Below are 20,748 nucleotides of genomic sequence, written 5' to 3' on the forward strand. Positions count from 1 at the left end.
CAAGTGAAAATAAAATAAACAATAAAAGGTGAATCAAATGGACCATTATGGCAAGGCCGGGATGGTCAGTTTGGTAAAGTAAATCCGTTGGGCATCTTTCTTTGCCTTTAGACAATAATTCTGATGCAAAAGAGCCAAACGGGACAGAAAAAAAAGAGATTAGTGCATCTCCAGACCTCGATGTGCTCCTCATCCTCTCTCCTCTCCAGGTCAGCATTAGAAATCACCATTAGTAGATTCATTAGATAAGAATAATTTAGGTGATTTGATAGACTGGTAAAACCTCTGGCTTTAAAACCTAACAGATCCTTGGGGCCTATTTTACAGGTGACTAAACTATAACCTGGTCAGTTATCAAATTCACAGATTTAGAGCAGCTGATGATGGATGTGACTGAAGGTGCTTGGCTGCAAGGCCACCCTGGCAAGCACAGCTTTAGTGAAAGCAGGATCCACATTCGGACAGCAATCAGAACTGGGTGAGTCTCCTGCCCTGCTCCACCCGACCTGTTTCCCTACTGGCAGTATAATAATATAATAATATAATACTCGTGGGATCAGAGACTTCGACCTATAAGCAGAGAGCCATTCCAGACTTTTCTGTACTGGGGTTCATAGTACAATCTACAGCATCGAAGACCGTCATTATTAGCAGCCCGTGGTGCTCTTTCCTTATTCCTCCTTGTTCTGTATTTAGTTTAGAAATGGTGCAAAATTCTCACATGGATACAAATTTTGTAACTGTTAAGTTACGTCATTGAATTTACATGTAATGTATGTACATGTTTGGCCCTGTGTAGATTAAAGAACATCCAAAATATATTAAAGCTTGTGCACCAAATTTTAAACTCAGTAAAGGTGGATGCTGTACAATCAATCCACCTTAAAAACAAACAGGTCAAATAAATCATCAAACCCTCCAAGTTACCACCATACCCATGCCTGTTCTGACCACAGCTGTGACTAGATTATAAATAATGATGACAATCACTGCATCATTGACAGTAACAGCATTTCACATGAATAAATACAGTAAATGATTCAAATATAACACCTGTGATAATAACATTACCGTTCATGAAGAGCAGAAATAGCAGAAACATCTTCCGCCTGGTGTTTCTGTTAAATCTTCAGCAAACACAATGAAACACAACCTAAACTCACTGTCAGCCAGAACAGAAACTGCTGACGCGCAAAGAAAAGTTTACTTTCACTTCCAGAACAAGTATCCATGTGTGAACCACAACTCAGGAACAATGAGACATGAGGGTACTTCTGACACTGGAAACAACATCTCACCGAGTTCACAGTTAGACAATAAAAGGTGTTCACATTTTTTACAGTGTAACATTAGATGATACCTGTTTGTCCAATTCAAACATCAGATTAAACTTCAATGTTTTCTTTAAAGGAGTGTTTTCTTTACACACAAACTCACTGGCTTCACTTTAAGTTAGTGATGAAGTGGACTGATGTCTCTTTACTACAAATATAAACACATTTCATTGTTTCTGAAGATGATCAAAGTAAAAAATTCAATAAGGCTCTATGAACTTACATCTTGACTCAGTTCCTGTTCTTGCTTCCCATCTTTAAACTTCTTCTCCTTTTCTGTTTGAAACACAGGCCCTTTTATTGTTGTTAACTAAGCGTAAGGACGCATGTGCGTGATGTATCCTGGGCTGTGATATAGTGCCTCAAGTGGCCTGTGTGGGTAAGACAGGAATGATCCAAGAAAAAAGACGAGGGACCCTCAGAGGCCTCTGTGTGTAATAATCTAGCTGATCCTTGTGAAGGAAACGCTCCATATGTTGATATTTTATCTCCTTGTAATCAGTCAGCAGGTGATATTTTATTACACAGCAAACTCAGAACACTAGTTGTGACTACAGCACAGAGCTCATCTGTAAGTGTACCAGGGTTACAGTCCATCTCAGTTAAATGCTTGCAGGCTGCTGCCATGATGTCTGTACTGTTGTTTGACCTCTTCGAAAGCTAAATCATACTCACAAAGAAAACAAGCCTGAGGACACGCTGATGTAATGTGTCTGTAGCTAGCAAGAAATCTCACTAACACCGGCTCTCTCACTAACTGAAGGATTGCAGAATTAATCTATTTTCTGTTAAATTTACTGAAGCTTGTCCAAAAGCAAAACAAGAAACAGAGTCCAGACTGATTTATTGATTTTATAAATGGAGGCCGTCTCTGTGATCATTTACACTAAAACCATCGTAACCAAAACATTTACAGCACTTGTTATCGGCACATTTGTTCTTAAACTTGGAGATCGTTCAGAATCAGTCATCTTCCTTTGCTGCAGCCACGTCTCACATCAGCTGTGGGTTTATGAAGGCTAAATGTTTCTGAGGATCAGAATATGGACGAGTGTTTCATATGTGGATGTCATACAGTACACAAAGACATGTTTATTCTTTACACAGCAGAGAGATGAGTCAGCTCAAAGGTGTGCAGGTTTAGGAGAAGCCTTTGTTCTTAGACTCAAACAAACCCAGAAACATATTAGTAATCAAACATATCCTAAAACTTCTAGCTTGCTAATGTTTGTTTGTGTGCTTTTATTTTGAACATGTTAAAATAATAACAACTAAAAAACACACACACATAAACCAAAGCAGCATAAGGAGAACAGAATAATAATAGAATAATATTAATAATAATAACAACAGAAAAATCAAAATCTAATATCCTAATCCTAATAAATAATTGAGCTAATTTAATCCCACCCCTTTCTTCTTTTTCCACCAGTTATCCTGTTCATCCAATCAAAAATCCTTCCTTTAAACATTTTTTGATAAAAATCATTCTGAGTTACAGTTTACCTGTGCTGACGTCTACAGCTGAACAGGACTAGAACATTTTTAGATGTAATAAATAATAGAAAACAGAGTGTTAACTGTAAAGTAAGACGTGGTCTATAATGGGTTTACTTTGAGATTGGAGACATTATGTAAACTGTATTTATGTGATTAGGAGTTTGTTAGATGAGGCCTGTATTTAAAAGTAAACTGAGGTCACGAATCAAAGGGGGAATTCAAGTAGCTCTTCGTCATCATCATCATCTTCTTCCTCCTCCTGACTGACAGACAGAAAGGAGGAAGGCTGGATACTGCCAGGCATATTACAGAAAGGCCTAATAGGTTAGGATATATGTAATATGCCTGTGCAGTGAATTCATTCCCTATATTTATTTTTACGCCCCAAAAGTTCCCAAAAAGTTTTCTCCAGTTATATTGTATACCAAAAATACCTAAATTAAAAAAAATATGTACAACATTAAATAATTATCTAGTTAATGTAAACATAATATTAGACTAGACTATTTTTGGAGAAATACCAGTGGGACAGTTTTCTGTGTGATGAAAAATAAAGACCTCTGAAAATGTAAAGTTGTTGTGTAATCACTATATATATATATATATATATATATATATATATATAATGGAATATATTATATATATATATTCCAACCAAAGTCTGAATATATAGAATGGAACTTGAATATATAGAATGTATGAACCTCATTTTTAGAGATGATGTGTTTCTGAATTCTCTGCCTTTACAAAATGGCATCAGCTGAACTATTTCAGTACTTTTTAGAGCTTGACAACTGTTTTGCGACAGCTGTTCAAATTGCAAATGGTAGAAATAATTTGGAATTTATACTACGTCACCTTGAAGAACACGTTTTCATTATTGCAACATTTCTAGTGCTCATGAATAATGTTCAATAAAATGTTTCTGGGAGAAGATTATGCACACTTCTTGAGGGAATTTATCAATCACTGATGGAGATGTCAACTGAGCTAACACTTCGAGCAGAAGCTGAAGCACATGTTATGGGCTCATTATATCATTCTACATCTCAAAGAGGAAGGCCAAGGTAAGTGATAAAAATGGAAACAAATTCATTCATAATGTGTATGGTACTTGAAAGAGTCAAGAGATGACAAACAAGATAATGAATGCAAGAAATAAGAAAGAAGTTAACATATTTCTCCTTTTGTTTCTAACTCTTTTAGGTACAACATACCAGCTACTCAGCTGACTGACATGCGAGACTTGGGGTTTAGTTGGATGGCCATATCTCAAATGTTGTCAGTAAATGTTCGAACACTGTACAACCACAGGATACAACTACGTTTAGTGGATTATGGAAATTTGCAATTTGAACAGCTGTCGCAAAACAGTTGTCAAGCTCTAAAAAGTACTGAAATAGTTCAGCTGATATATATATATATATATATATATATATATATATATATATATATATTATTATATATATATATTATTATATATAATTATATATTATTATATATATATATAAATAATATATAATAATATATTATTATAATAAACCAATAAATAATCAATGAAACAGTGAAATAAATCTATTTTTTTAAATTGATAAACAGTCAGCCAGGTTTTTCTTCCAAATACTTCCAGCATGCAGATCAGCTGTAAACTTGATACTCTTCTTCATCATCCAGATGATGATTGATCAACACTCTCCACTATAACTTAACCAAACACACAGATCAAACTGATTGATCAGCCATCAGAGGAGTCGGATCAATGGAGCTGCTTCTGTTCCTGATGTCCCCTGTTTGATCCTGGACCTGAACTCTCCCTGCAGAGGAGACACAACACAGTCAGAGACACACACACACACACACACACACGCACACACACACACACACACACACACACACACACACACACACACACGCACGCACGCACGCACGCACGCACGCACACACACACACACACACACTAACCTTTTAGAAACAGCATTTTCCTTCTGAGATGTTTACAGCCAGACTTGACTTCACACCTGTATCTCCCACTGTCTCTCTCTGTGGGGTCTTTCAGTGTCAGACTGAGGTCTCCAGTTTTTAGAGGGTCTTCATTCATTGATGTTCGGCCTCTGTAAACCTCATCCTGTTTGCCAGGCTGGTCAGATCTTTTCTCATACACATGGACCATTCTGTATTCAGGTTCACAGTATTCCCACTCTACTGTGGCATCTTCAGGCAGGTTTCCTGTGGTTTTAAAGGGCAGCTGGACAGACTCCGCCCCCTCCGTTACCTCCACCAGACAGTCTGAGAGGACAACAAACAACATTACCTTTATAGACAGAAGCAGCTGATTTTCAGAGTTGTAGATAAGGCTGAAGGACAGAAGCAGATCAGAACAGGAGGAAACAGGACAGAGATCTAGCAAATGAAAGCAGCTCTTTAAGCTTGTGGAGACCAGAGATGGGCAGTAACGTGTTACTTGTAACTTGTAATCTGATTACTTTTTTCAAGTAACGAGGGATTACTATTGCAAAAGCAGTAATTAGACTACTGTTACTTTCCCGTAGGAACGCTGCGTTACTGCGTTACTAAAACCGTGATATTTTTGCGAGAATGTCTCACGACAGTGACGTAAGCGAGTGCGACGTTCGTGACAACAGCTGTGTGCAGATCAACAGTGGATCACATATCGATTGTGGGAGAGAGTATGAGCGTGCAGCGTTTAAAGCGTGGAAGCACTGACCTTACTTTGAGTTTGATTCCATAAAAAGTGACAAAAACATTAGTGTCCATCGTGCGTGGGAAGAAAACTTTTTACAGCGAAAAAAAAACAACCCTAAACCAGGGCAAACCTCCACCTACCCCACTCCTGCTTTACAGGTGTCATCCAGGGAAGGACGGATGTTGTTTTGCTTTGCTGTGTTTTAATGTGAAGTGTGCTTATTTATTTTTTATATTGCATGTTTTGGTTATACCGTCAATCTGTTCTGGAGAGACTCCGCCCTTTTCCCGTTTTACTAATTGGACACACCTGAGAGGAAAGGAGGGAGTGGTAATTTACAGAGAGTGCTCAGTGACACATAACACTGGTGGAGCTTGGCATTGAGGAGGGAGGAAGATACAGTGCCAGCAACCAGGGACGCGGAGCGAGCGGTTCGACTGCTGCAGCAACAGGAGGCCAGATTACGCGTCTGCGGGAAATTAGAGGTGGGGGTGCCGATTGGCGGTTACAAAGAAACGGTGGGCAGAGATGAGAGCTCTGCCCACTGACCTCTGTGTGTAAGTCTTTTGACTTGTCCCCTTTAATGAATTATAGCTCCTTAAAAGAGTAGTGACTGCCGCTGCCTCCCTTTCTTTAGCGCACCGTGGCGCAGAACACGGAGAGGAAGGCGAGGACGCTGACAGGTTTCCCTTCTGCACCGCTTCACTGGATTTTTAATTCTTAGTGACTTTTATACCGTGGCGGACGCCACTGGACTTTTAATGTTGTGTTTTATTGATTTTTATTGTGTTGTCCCCTGGCCAGGGTTGTTTTAATACTTTTCCCTGGAACAGTCTCTCACCGTCGTTCTCTAAAACCTAAAAGAGAATTATGGATTTGATCAACTGGTCTCTGAATGCTATTGTCACCCTTTTCTCAACGAGAAGTCTGGGCTCGGGAGAGCCCAAGTGCCCTGGAGGGACTCTCCCTGCTGGATACACGACGGACGGGTGGCAGAGGATCTTGTGCCTGGCGGGACGGTGGATCGAGGACGCTGAAGATATCTACCTATTCGGAACCATGATAACAGGGTTCTTGCTGATCGGAGCTGGCTTGGCCCTGACTTATCAGAGAAATAAGAGAGCGCAACCGGCTTTTCAAACCCCCCCAAGGCTGCCCGCTGGAATTGAAGCGATGGGACGAGGCGCGACCTCTCACAACGAATGCAGCATGGTTAACACCTTGGAGACGCTTACAGCTGCCGTGAAGACTCAAACTAACACCATTGAGCGTATGATGGGATACATCAGAGAGGGGCCTGCTCACAATGACACCCTTGAGCGAAAGTTGGATCACATCGCAGAACGGCTCACTGCAGTTGTGGGGTCTCAGAATCACAAGAATGACAACACCACGGACCAGAAGTTTGATACCATCATGGGGAGGCTCGCAGCGCTCCAACGGGAGATCGAGAGACCAGCGTCAGAGTGCTAAATTCGGAGCTGCTCGCATAAAGGAGAAATCAACAATATTCAACATTCGGACACCACGGCGCCAGCTGCTCAGGCCCAAGGCTGGAGCCGACCAAAACAACTCCCTGATAACGACTGTGTGATGACTGTTCTTCCCGTCCCGAGGCCACCTGGGTTGGCTGGTAGACTGTTTACTCAGCCTGATAGGGCGAAGGACACTGGCTCAGCTGGACTCTGGACACGCACACACGTACACTTACACTGATAAGCACGCACTCACCCCCCTCCCTTTCCAAACGCCTTCTATGCTTGTTTCCTGTGGGGGAAGACGGCGGGTCTGTGTGCCGTGCTGAAATGATAGCGCTGTGCAGGACGACTGCTGTGTTCCTTCGAATCACCCCCCACCCCCCTATCCAACCCCTGTGGCTTGTCACGTGCTCTAATGTTGTGATGTGGACATTAATGTGCTCTCTGTGCAGAGGAGTTTTTTTTGTTTCCTGTTCTCATGCTGTCCTCCCATAGGTTGCCCAGCGTGAGAAGAGGTCTCTTTTTTTTCCTCTTGTACTTTTCCCATTGTTGTGTAATTTTTCAGTGTTTTCTCTGTAACGCTGCCGATCTCCAACTGTATTCCCATGTGATGTCTTTGTTGTGTGTGTAAGTCGGGGGGGGGGGGGGGTGTCCTATTCCTCTGCGGGGCAACCTGTTTGGCCAATAAAGTATTCAATTCAATTCAATTTTACATTTTTAACTGTTTAAAGATAATAAATTATATGTTAGCCTTACAGCTTTTAATTCATGTGCTTTCCCTTGGCAGCTCCACTGCTCTGTCCGTTTGGAGGAAGGTTTCCCTCCTTTAAAAACACTGTGGAAATAAAATAACCTTTGCTCCGTCACACAGGTGAAACCAGAGCAACAGGACCGCTAGTCTTTGACTTTATTTATTTTCTGCTGTGTTTTACTTGCATCTATTTGAAAGACTGAGTGTAAACACAAAAAAATTTTTATTTTATGTGCTGGAATGTGCAGAAAATAAGTTTAAATGTTAAACTAATTTATTCCAGTCAGTGAATGTTGCATACAATTAAACTTTTGCTTGATGCATGAAGTTAGAAGATTAATAAAACAAGTTTTAAAAAGAGACTTTTCCATTTGATTACATTTTGTATGATGAATTATGCAGAAAAAGTAGAATTGGGCTGAAAGAGCAATCGCTTTATCACCTATTCAGGTTGTAAATCGTGTTTTTAAAAAGTAACTAAGTAATTAATTACTTAGTTTGGAGGTTTGGAGTCTTCTCTCACCCCCGTTCTCTGCGGCCTGCTGGAGCAGGGGGGCTAGGAGGAGGAGTTGGCCGTCCGACTGCGGTCTGGAGTGTGGGGCCTCCCTGCTGCTGCGGAGTCGGGGCGGTCTGCCTCTCCCCACCGCAGGGAAAAGGGAAACACCACCTGGGTCTGGGTGCAGTTTCCCCCTCCAGGGGCAAGGGTACCTAGACCCGGTTTGTAGAGTACGCTTGGGGAGTGTGATCGTGTGTACAGCGTCTCTTTATGTCTGTCTCCACGTTGGTTGAGTGTGGAGTAAGTGCATATGAGAGCATGAGGGTGGGAATGGATGTTTGTGTCTGTGTGTGCCTGTATGTCTGTGTCTATATGTCAGGTTGGGTGTCAGACGCCACCTCTCTGGGGACATCTCAGGCCCTCCAAGGTTTGGAGGCCTATCTCCACCCACCACCACTTCCCCTGCCAGTGGCGGACTCCCTCAGACATCGGTGCGTTGGTGGTTCTTTGTGTCCGGGGATGGGCGTCCAGGTACACGCCGGCTCACTCCTTGGCGGCCGCTTGTCGGGGTCTGGAGCCTGGGGCTCGCTCGGGCCACTTCGGAGGTGGGGTGCCCCCGGCCTCTCGGCCTGGGGCTCGGTCACTCAGGCACGGCTGGCTGCCGGCGGAGCTCACGGGCGCGTCACTGTAACCCCCCCTGGCTTCTGCTCCGCGGCTGCTGAGTGAGCCCTCATCTGGGACTCTCCTCAGCTCTTTCCGGGACAGTGGCGCAGCTGCCCCTCTGTTGGTCTTCCTTGGTCTCTTGTGTTCTGGGGGCCTCTGGATGTCTGGAGTTTTGATCTCCTCCACACCTGCTTCACGCCCTGGAGGACGGGGCTGTGGCCCCCCCACACCCTCTAGCAGATTATTACATGAAGGAACCTTTTAAAAAAACAAAAAACAAGCGCGTCCATGCTCACAGGTGTACACACGGGTGATCACACCCACAAACTACACCCTTTTTGGCTCCTACCTCAAAGCACACTGTGTTCTGTTGATCTTATGTGCTGCACAATAATGTTTAATATTTAGTATTTACTGTCATATTCCCATATATCATTGTGATGTTGTTTATTCTATTACTCTTGTTCTCTTCTGCTTGTTTTCTTTTTTCTTTCTCAGCAGGTGATCCAGGTGATTGATATATGCATTTTGTTTTTTCCTGCTCATTCTGTTGGTTTTTGTTTTTTGCCCTTCTCCCCCGTCCCTCTTCTCAGCTGTTTCTCTTTCCCTCTTTCTTTCTCCCCTTCTTTCCCCCAGTCAAGTCTGTCCCGTATTCAGCAAGTGAAAATAAAATAAACAATAAAAGGTGAATCAAATAGACCATTACGGCAAGGCTGGGATGGTCAGTTTGGTAAAGTAAATCTGTTGGGCATCTTTCTTTGCCTTTAGACAACAATTCTGATGGCAAAAGAGCCAAACGGGACAGTAAAAAAAAGAAAAAGAAAAAAAAAATGATTCAGCACAGGAGGGAGGGGGTGAGTAGCTCAAATGTGCTGTTAGCATGTTAGCAGAGCGATGCTACTGTGAACCGAGGAGCTATTTTCTTGATGTGAGCTTCTACTCAGGGTTTTTTCTTCCAGTTCAGAGCAGAAATGTTTTTGTTACGATACTGGATGTTGTGTTTTTCTCCACAATTTTAATTATAAGCTAGATACATTGCTGCTAACAGCAACAGGGATGAGTCAGTGAGTCAGTTGGGCTTGTGAATCACGATTCATGAGTCAGTAAAGTGATTCTCGAGTATTGAACGATTCGTTCATGATTCGCGCATCACTAGTCAGCGTCTCCTTCCGTGTCGCGTCCTCCCTCATGGCCGTGTACCCCTCCGTGTTTCTTTGCGAGTCAGTTTCATTAGAATTTCCCAGTCTAGTTTTGTTTTGTATCGCATTTTCCTCCGTTCAGAAAATAAAGCTGCATTTTGAGTTTAAGCTTCCTTTCGGTGAGTTTGCGTTTTGGTCCAATTCCAGCCTGCACATAATGTTCATGACACCCTGCTTTATATGATGAATGATATAAGCAGTACCAGCTAGCATTTTGGATGTTGTGTTTTTTCATGTTGTGCGCATGAGATCCCAGCAAATTCCAAAAGTAAGTTGAGGCGTAAGATTGTCCAATTTAAAAAAAAAAATAGTACACAACACTTTCACTTGAAGGCTTCTCTCTTGTTTTGTTGCTGAACACATTGCACCATGTTTAGCATGATTAGCATTCTGTGTATGGTCACCAGCGTGTTCATTTATTTAGCTTGTTTGACTTGTAGAAACCACTGTGGTTTCTTTTCTTTTGAGTTTTGATTAGTTGGCTGGCATCTGTCAGCTCACTTTTGTTTTTATTTATTTTCGTTTTTTAATCATTTTCTGAACTCTGACCTTTGTCTACAGAACTGACCTTTGACTCTCAGCTCCACCTTTTTCTTCAGCAGGATGTTTCTCTCGCTGCCGTAGACGACACTGGTGTAGATACCCGTGTCTCCATCTGTGGGGTATTTCAGGGTCAGACTGAGGTCTCCAGTTTTCAGCGGGTCTTCATTCATCTTCGTTCGGTCTCTGTAAATCTTGTGCTGTTTGTGAGAGCCGTTCTCATACACGTGATACACGTGGACCTTCATGTTGTATGTGTTTGTCCACTCAATGGTTGCTATGTCAAGCAGGGGAACTTTTGAAGAGGTTTTGAAAGGCAGCTGGACAAACTCCTCCCCTGAATCCACCTCCTCCTGGGGGACTGAGTGGACAACAAAGCACAGCATGAGCTGTACAGACATCAGCAGCAGCAGTGTGTACATTTTCTTTGACCGGATGAAGTGAAATATTTTTTTGTGATGTTTGTTTGGAGTTTGAAATATGTCCCATTACTCTACTGTGTTGTGTTTATCTGCCCAATCAGCAGCAGAGCTGCAGAGCTGATGTGTCCAGAGTCAAACCTTTATTTGATATTAGTGACAAAATGAGGCACTGGCTCAAAAACTGAATCACTACACACATGGTTCAAAATGATAAACTATATTTCAGTCACCTTTAATACATCGAGTTTTACGCCAACGTTTCAAAGCTCCACCTGAAAGAGTGAAGCTTTTCAAACATAATCAGTGATTTCAACTGAAGCAAACTCCGCCCACAGTTTCACAACAATAAATAAAGTGTAGTTCAAAGCCTCGAGGTAACATCACTATTTGGTGTCTTTAAAAAAGAAAGTCAGGATGTTCACTGCAGGAAACTCTGAACTTGTTTCCAGAGGGACGTCATTCTCTGTCAGCCTTCATCATCAGGATGGAAAGTGAAAGTTATCAGAAAGTTTGACACATCATTGGATCTACCTGAAACAGCTGAGGCATACCGTGTCTTACATGAAAATGTGAAATGAAATAATATTTACCATTTAACTTTGTTTTATCTGAAATATACAGAATGATCACATCTTTTCATCCATTCATCTTCTTCAGCTTATTTGGGGTGAGGTCATGGGGGCAGCAGCCTAAGCAGAGAAGCCCAGACCACCCTCACCCTGGCCACCTCCTCCAGCCTGGGAACAACTTGTTTCATAATTTGAGAGCTTCACTCAACTCTCTCTTCACCACTTTGGAGAGGTACTGATCAAATATGGTAAATAACCTACAAGAATGTTGTTGTCTGAAAATCCAAAAGATTTAACAAACTGACTAAGACATCAGTTTATTCCACCTTTTTGTTTCCTTTATTGGAAATGTTCGGTTTTATGCGTTTTGTTTTTTTCTTAATCTTTTTCTTCTGAAGACGATGTTACAAACTGAAAGTCTCTGTTAGCTGCAGAGCTCTGAAACTTCACACAGCTTTGGATGATAACATGGAGAAAGGATGTGGAGATTTTCATACTTCTGCTAGAAATCATCTTCTAGTTATTTTGAAAAGGACTGTATAAGGACCAGTCTGTTTACCATTTACTGAGTTCTGATCTTTGACCTGTATCTACAGCACTAACCTTTGACAGTCAGCTTCACGTGTTTCTTCATCAGGATGTTTCCCTCCCTGCTGTAGATGGTGCAGATGTAGGTGTTTGTGATTGTCGGGTATTTAAGGGTCAGACTGAAGTCTCCAAGCGTCAGCAGATTTTTCCTCATCTTGGTTCTGGCTTTAAAATCTGGGTGCTGGTATTCAGGTTTGTCAGAGCCGTTCTCATACACGTGGACCTTTCCATTTTTATCCGTCCACTCCACTTTACCATCTTCAGGCAGACGAACTGTGGTTTTACAGGGCAGCAGGACAGACTCCATCCCTGAATCTACCTCCACCTTGTAACCTTTGAGGACAACAAAGGACAACATGATGACGTCAGCAGCAGCTGTGATGGTCACATGACCTCCCTGTCCCTCCTTGTCTTCTAGTCTCAGTCAGATTGTGTCTCAGTTTGTTCCTGATGTGTTCCTGACTCGTTCTTTGGTAACTAGTCTGCAGCGTCCTGTAAAGTGCTGCAGACATGTTGGATGAAGAAGCACAGACAGACGGAGCCTCCACAGTCGGCCATGTCTCACACACATCAGCACAAAAACCATGAAGATCTCATGTGTCTGAACATCTGAAGCTCTCCACCACATGACTGAGCACAACTCAAGGAGGAACATTTACTGAAGCTGCTGCAACATTTACTGTCAGCATGTTTCCATGTCAGCTGCTGTTTACCACCACAGAAGAAGAACAGCTTGTCCACATGCAGCCTCTGTGTCAGATCAATGCAGTGAAGCACACACACTGTTTAGTAAAGTCATGTTGTGGAGCTGTTTCACTGATCAATGACTGAGTCTGAAGGAGGTTTTCTGACTTCTGGAACAAACCTGGAAGTTTCTCTTCAGCTCTCTGTATCAGCTGTTTGTAACTCTCAACTCTTTCAGCTTCTGGAACAAGTTTGTGTGAGCCACAGTCAAGGAGCCACCAGAGGACACCTGCTGACCATCGGCATTATGGGTAGTGTAGGAGGAGACACTCACCTGACATGAAACAGTGTCGGAAATAATATGTGAGACCTCCAGAAACCACAAGAAGAACCAGGAGGCCCAAGAGAACCAGGAGAACTGTGGCCCAGGATGGAAATGGTTCTGTGGAAAAATATAAAATATAACAACATAAACGCTGAACTCTGACCTAAATCCATAGCTGGACTGGCCATCGGGCATACCGGGCATTTGCCCGGTGGGCCACTGGTGATTTTTTTTTTTTATGGGCCGATCGATTTTTTTTTTTTTTTTGGAAGGGTATAAATAATGAAAGGTGGCCAATTAGTCATGATCGACTCTGGGCTGGACCAATTACAGCCGATGAGGTCGGATGCACCCTCCCCCTTATTTATCAATCTTATAGACGAACTTAAGAAAATGGAGAACAAAAAAAGGAAAGGAGGTGCAGAAAAAATTAGGGCCAAAAAGAAACAAGCCCTTCAGGCAGACGCTGCCAAATGTGTAAAAATAACTGAATTGTTTGGTGGTAGCTATGGCATAGCTTCCACAGATTTAGCAACATCAGCAAGTGGTGGAGGCCAGCAGGTGGATAAGGGAAAGGGGAGGCAAGAGGAGGAGAGACTGAGGCGGCCGCCGGTGTTGTGCCAAAAAGTGATTGCCTGCCAAAAACTGATTTCCAATGTGTGGAGCAGGGAAATTATTTTACTGCTATTGTTAAATAATCATCATTATTACCATTGCATTAATAATATAATCTGGAGTTTATATTGCATTCAGGGGTTGAACAGTGTGTGTCTTTCAGAAAGGCTAAAAGTCACAGGCTGACAGGAAACAGGCTTGCAGAGAGTTTGCAGAAGCAGGAAGTTATTTTGAGCAGCAGGCTAAGACGAGGCTTTAACAATGTAACAGATAGCTTTAAGATGGCCTTAAGATGTTTATGATGATGTTAATTTTGTATTTCAGGTGCAGTTATGACTATTTTATACACAATGCATATCTGTGCTTATTAAAGAGTTGGAGCTCGGTCAATTAATTGGGGGTTGGAAGCTTTGTTCGGCGCGATGTCCGGACAATCTATTGTGCAAGTGACTTGGAGCCATAGAAGGAATTGCAATACATGCTTACAAAACACTTATATATCAGGTCATTTCATATTAAGGTTTAAGTAGAGGTTCTTGGTTAAAACATTTATTTAGTAGAAGACATACACATAGTCTCAGTGAGCCTCTGGTCTAGTGAAAGGTCAGAAGTGCAACAGGTGAATTGAGAAAGAGCATTTGAGGACGAGACACAGACAGTTAGTAGGTGAAGAGGTGACACAAAGAGCATGTGGGGTCAACACACACACACACATGAGTTAGATTTATTTAGAGGAGAGATTAGTCATGTCTCGGTAAGAAAGAGGAACAATTCACTTTAAGACAAGAACGGAAAGTACCAGCCATGAAAATAGAAGATGATCTTCTGGGTTAAAAGTCATTGTGGTGTTGATCTGATCTATGTATAAAATGTATCTGTGACGCATGAAGGGGCGTCAGTAAACAAGCCCTGACGGTATAAAATCTGTGTATGCTTTGAGGAAGTCGGAGATCACTTGCTGTGGGCGTACAGAGTGTTCTTCCCACACGTGTGTAGTCATTAAAATCATTGTTTGACCAAGACCTTCTGGACCAAGGGTGGTTTGTACTCTCCCTCCTCAATTTTGAACCTTAACAAATGTTTCTGTGTATTTTTTTTATGTGTAATATCTTTATGAATGTTGGTAAATAGACTTCGGTGAACAGCGTTTACAAAGGGATTATATATAGAATTAAAAAATTATCTGTTTTTTCAACTATCTTTACAGGTCTGTGTTATTGTACTTACATTATAACCAACCCGGTCCTTTATCCTCACTTAAAATATTTTTACAGAACTATTGTAATATTTGCTGCCATTTCTGCTGTCCTCTTGGCCAACTTACTCTTACAAATGACATTTTTAATGTTAATGAGATTTTTTTAACTGCATAAATAAAGGTTATATAAAGTTTTTGGCAAATACCGGAAATCACTTTTTGGCACAACACCGCTCATAGTGGCAGAGCAACTGAACTTCAGATAAGAAGTTATGACCTGCTGTCTATCTGTGTCAGATATAAACAAAGTTTAGTTGTAGTTTGTTTTCGTTGTGCAGACTTTTTACAGTCGCTTAGAATAACTGGCACTGCGTACTAGCTAGCATGACGGAGTTTATATACTGCTGGGCGGGTGCTATGAAGTTACTGATAGTAAATTTTATTTTATGCTTAAGGTTAGTTTCTCAAACTCCTCAAAATCTTAACAAATTGTCCCAATCCTTACATGTTGCACCAGGCTGATTTATCATCAAAAGTGGAGAGGTCTGTGACAGAGGAGACAGAAGAGCAGGAGATGGAGATGGAGAGATGACTTTATGTCATCCATGAGGGATGCATTTGACATATGTTTCACATATTATAGCCCAACAAGTTACTTATAGCAATTTAAATATGAGCAATCAGTTTTTGGCACAACACCGGCTATTGCAGTTAATAATACAACAGCTTCTTGCCCTTCTTTGTGTTTCTTTTTATCGCTGTGTAACTGAGTTCAATTGAAAGCCTGCATGTGCTAGTACCTCTTGCCACAAGTTCCCAGAATCCTTTGCGGTTTTACCCCTGAATGACGTCACATTTTTGGTGGGCCGGTCTCTAGCCAAAATGCCCGGGCCGATTTTTTGTCCCAGTCCAGCCCTGCCTAAATCTACAACATTAACATCTGACCTTTATCTACATCTCTGACCTTTGACCTGCAGCACTACTTTCTGTCTCAGGATGTCTTTGTCCCTGTAGATGGTGCAGATGTATCCTCCACTGTCTCCATCTGTGGGCTGTTTCAGGGTCAGACTGAGGTCTCCAGTTCTCAGCAGGTCTTCGTTCATCTTCGTTCGGTCTCTGTAAAGGCCATCCTGTTTCTTAAGGTGGTCACTTCTCTTTGAATAGACATAAACCACTAGGTCAGCATGAGCCCACTCCACTGTGGTGTCCTCAGGCAGCACAAGATTTGTTTTGCAGGGTAGAATGATGAAGTCTGACATTTTCCATGTTGTCACCTCCTCTTGGTCATCTATGAGGACAAGAAACACATTATCAACTACAAAAAACAGTGCAGTATAATAGTGGTGGTAACTGGAACATGATGGAGCAAGTACTGCTTCCATCTTTTCAACCCATCAGTACATTCCCATCTATGTCCTTAATTACCCAAACAGACTGTATATCATTTGAGCTCTCTGCCTAGCCAGTCGATAAAGTACTTTTCTCCTTCAATTGTGTTCAGCCTGACAGTAAACTCACTAAAAGTCCTCTCTTGGTTCTACCCATACCCTCCCAGCATGCCTGTCTACTTTCCTCATCCCTATAACTATCCTATTCCACCACTCAGTCTCCTTGTCCTCTTTCTCTGTCCAGAGAATAACCCAAATAGCTCTACTCTGAGCCTCTCCTGGCTGGACGAACTCCTCACCCTTCAGAGGAATCCCATTTCTGCCACTTGTATCTGCAATCTTGTTCTTTCGGTCACTACCCACAGCTCATGACCATAGGTGAGGGTAGCGATGACAATCGACCAGTTTTTGTGCTCAGCTCTCTCTTCATCATGTTGGACAGGCACAGCATCCAAATCGCTGCAACCACAGCAGTAATCCGTCTGTCGATCTCTCCCTCCCCTGACTACTGAACAAGACCCCAAGATACCTAAACTAAATTAAAAAATTATCAGAAAGTAAATACTCAAAGTAAAGATATCAAAAAGTTCTACTTAAGTACGGTAATAAAGTCTTTGAGCTTCATTAATTCCCACCTCCACTGTCATCTCCATTGCTCTTTGATACTTACATGGACATATCCAAAGGCGATGGATCCCAACCTGAGACTCTTTTTCACATCTACTAACTGGATGAAACTTTTAAATGACTCAACTATTTCTAGCACTAAAAACACTATTTTCACACCAGTACCTACAATTTCAAATCACCATTCAAATTCTTCTGTTAAGCCTATTGAATATCAGGTTTTACTGTGTATGCATTCTGGGTTTGTTGTTGACCTTTGACCTGCAGCTGTATATCTGTCACTCTCAGCTCTTCTCTCCCATCACTGAGGGAGCAGATGTGGTTGCCACTGTCAGTCTTTGTTGGTTTCCTCAGAGTGAGGCTGAAGTCTCCAGTGTCCAGAGCATCAGGCCTCATTGATGTGCGCCCGCTGTAACGCTGGTTTTGCCCTCCAAAATCATCTCTTCCTTCTCGCTGTAGGTGGACAGATTTGGGATGAAGATCACTCCGAGTCCAAATCACTGCAGGGTACTCAGGTATAATACCTGAGAACTGACAGGGCAGCAGGACAGATTGTTCCCCTTCATTCACCTCCACTACCACAGCCAGGGCATGCTGGGAAACTGAGGACACAGAAATAAAAATTCACTGCATGCTGTGGGATTGTCTCACAAACCAAATCACAGTCATTTGAGCAGAACTTTGTGCCATCAGAAACTGAATTTGAGTAAGTTATATTGGCATTTAAATTGCATCACAACAGTAGTCGCCTCAAGGCGCTTTATATTGTACAGTAGATCGTACAATAACAGATACAGAGAAAAACCCAACAATCATATGACCCCCTATGAGCAAGCACTTTGGCGACAGTGGGAAAGAAAAACTCTCTTTTAAAAACTCTTAATACACCAAAGAATCACATGACAAGCAACGGGGGTGGGTAAAGGGTGAGAGACAGCCAGTGTAGACAGTACATCCGGGCCTGCAGCATATGCGCTGGTCTCCACGATCCACCGTCAGCATCGGAGGGGAATAAGCATCGAAGGCGTTTGGAGGGGTGAGGGGGGGTTTTTACTTTAGTGCGAACAGCTCATATGAATTTCAAAGCTGTTCTAACAGTCCAACACTGGTCTCTCAATCTCCCGTTGGAGAGCCGTGAGCTTCTCCATGATGTTATCAAAGTTACGCTCCGTGATGTTGTCATTCTTGTGCTCAAAGAGCCAATTCTGAGAACTCACGACCGCAGTGAGCTTCTCCAAGATGTCATCCAGTTTGCGCTCAGAGGTGTTATTCCGAGTATTCACGGCAGCCATAAGCTTCTCCAAGAACGTATCCATGCTGCACTCAATGAGCCCATTTTGAGAAACTCACGCCTCGTCCCATCATTTCAATCCCAGCGGGCAGCCTTGTAGGGGTTTGAACAGCCGGTTCCGCTTCCTCAATTCTTCGATAAGTCAGGGCCAAGCCAGCTCCGATCAGCAAGAACCCTGTTATAATGGTTCCGAATAGGTAGATATCTTCATGCACTCAGGCTCACCCAAGCCCAGACGTCTCGTTGAGAAAAGGGTGTCAATAGCATTCAGGGACCAGTTGATCACATCAATAATTCCTCTTTTAGGTTTTAGAGAACAGACTGTGAGAGAATGTTCCAGGGAAAAGTAATACAAAAAACACGAGACTAGACAAGGACACAAGAGGCTAAGCAGGGAAGCTAAGGGAGAGGAGGAGAAAAGTGCGACCGCCTTCGTCAAGAGCAGGAAAGAAAGGAAAGAAGGAAAACAGGATAAAAGACATGCTGTGGAAGAGAGACAGAGGTTAATAACAGATATGATTCAATGCAGAGAGGTCTGTTAATACATAGTGAGTGAGAAAGGTGACTGGAAAGGAAACACTCAATGCATCATGGGAATCCCCCGGCAGCCTACGTCTATTGCAGCATAACTAAGGGAGGATTCAGGGTCACCTGGTCCAGCCCTAACTATATGCTTTAGCAAAAAGGAAAGTTTGAAGCCTAATCTTAAAAGTAGAGATAGTGTCTGTCTCCTGAATCCAAACTGGAAGCTGGTTCCACAGAAGAGGGGCCTGAAAACTGAAGGCTCTGCCTCCCATTCTACTTTTAAATACTCTAGGAACAACAAGTAGGCCTGTAGTGCGAGAGCGAAGTGCTCTAATAGGGTGATATGGTACTACAAGGTCATTAAGATAAGATGGGGCCTGATTATTTAAGACCTTGTATGTGAAGAGCAGGATTTTGAATTCAATTCTGGATTTAACAGGAAGCCAATGAAGGGAAGCCAAAACAGGAGAAATCTGCTCTCTCTTTCTAGTCCCTGTCAGGACTCTTGCTGCAGCATTTTGGATTAACTGAAGGCTTTTCAGCAAATTTTTTGGACATCCTGATAATAATGAATTACAGTAGTCCAGCCTGGAAGTAATAAATGCATGAACTAGTTTTTCAGCGTCACTCTGAGTCAGGATATTTCTAACTTTAGAGATGTTGCACAAATGGAAGAAAGCAGTCTTACATATTTGTTTAATATGTGCGTTGAAGGACATGTCCTGGTCAAAAATGACTCCAAGGTTCCTCACAGCATTACTGAAGGCCAAGGTAATGCCATCCAGAGTAAGAATCTGCTTAGATACCATATTTCTAAGATTTTCAGGGACGAGTACAATAACCTCAGTTTGATCTGAATTAAGAAGCAGAAAGTTAGCGGCCATCCAGGTCTTTATGTCTTTAAGACATTCCTGCAGTTTAGCTAATTGGTGTGTGTTATCTGGCTTCATGGATAGATAGAGCTGGGTGTCATCAGCATAGCAGTGAAAATGTATGCTATGTCTTCTAATGATGCTGCCTAAGGGAAGCATGTATAATGTAAACAGAATTGGTCCTAGCACTGAACCCTGTGGAACTCCATAATTAACCTTAGTGTGTGAAGAGGACTCTCCATTTACATGCATAAACTGGAGTCTATTAGATAGATATGATACAAACCACTGCAGTGCAGTACCTGTAATACCTACAGCATGTTCTAATCGCTCTAATAGGATATTATGGTCAACAGTATCGAACGCAGCACTAAGGTCTAGCAGGACAAGCACAGAGATGAGTCCACTGTCAGAGGTCATAAGAAGATCATTTGTAACCTTCACTAAAGCTGTCTGTGAAGGTTCTCAGTCATCCAGGTCATCGTATTCAAAGGAGCTTGCAAAGAAAAGCGTCTGGACTTCTTTAAGTTGCTTGAAGACGTTTCACCTCTCATCCGAGAAGCTTCTTCAGTTCTAAGGTCAAATGGTGGAGAGACCTTGCTACCATCCTTGCTCCTCTTGTGGGGAACACCCCACACCACATCAAGAACTCCACCGACTTCACCGACAAGGTCCAGAAACTTACCCTGGATCCAGATGAAACCATGGTGTCCTTTGATGTAGTCTCTCTCTTCACTTGCATACCCACCACGGAGGCCGTGGAGACTGTCAGAAAACGACTACAAGAAGACAGCTCCTTGGAGGACAGGACCAACTTCACACCCGATCAGATTTGCACACTGTTAGACCTCTGCCTCACCACTACATATTTCAAATACAACGAAGGCTTTTACAGACAAAAACACCTACTGTAGCCAACCTTTACATGGAGGAAGTGGAAAGGAAGGCTCTTGGCTCTTTCAAAGGAAGAGTACCCAGC

At 42.4% G+C, this 20,748-nt stretch overlaps 2 protein-coding genes across 5 annotated transcripts in view; one reads left to right on the forward strand and one right to left on the reverse strand.

Annotated features, from left to right (window-relative positions):
• LOC309703515 (butyrophilin-like protein 2) overlaps positions 1 to 20,748 on the reverse strand; it is a 227,160-nt gene that overhangs the window by 193,335 nt on the left and 13,077 nt on the right. For 3 of the 4 annotated variants that reach the window (XR_014275914.1, XR_014275915.1, XM_082528406.1), the window contains exon 2: positions 17,336 to 17,683. Coding sequence is in view for 2 of the 4 variants with exons in the window: in XM_082528406.1 (XP_082384532.1) it covers positions 17,336 to 17,683 (348 nt within the window). In the remaining 2 variants the exon portion in view is untranslated. Of the gene's footprint in view, positions 1 to 4,336; positions 4,649 to 4,796; positions 5,121 to 10,693; positions 11,027 to 12,259; positions 12,578 to 13,262; positions 13,371 to 16,030; positions 16,355 to 17,335; positions 17,684 to 20,748 lie in introns of those variants that run through there. The other variant, XM_082528405.1, reaches the window with a different exon arrangement.
• ephb4b (eph receptor B4b) overlaps positions 1 to 20,748 on the forward strand; it is a 230,111-nt gene that overhangs the window by 119,716 nt on the left and 89,647 nt on the right. The gene's annotated exons all lie outside the window — the stretch shown is intronic.

This window comes from Aulonocara stuartgranti (assembly GCF_965226115.1).
Source record: "Aulonocara stuartgranti genome assembly, chromosome: 3".
Lineage (NCBI taxonomy): Eukaryota > Metazoa > Chordata > Actinopteri > Cichliformes > Cichlidae > Aulonocara > Aulonocara stuartgranti.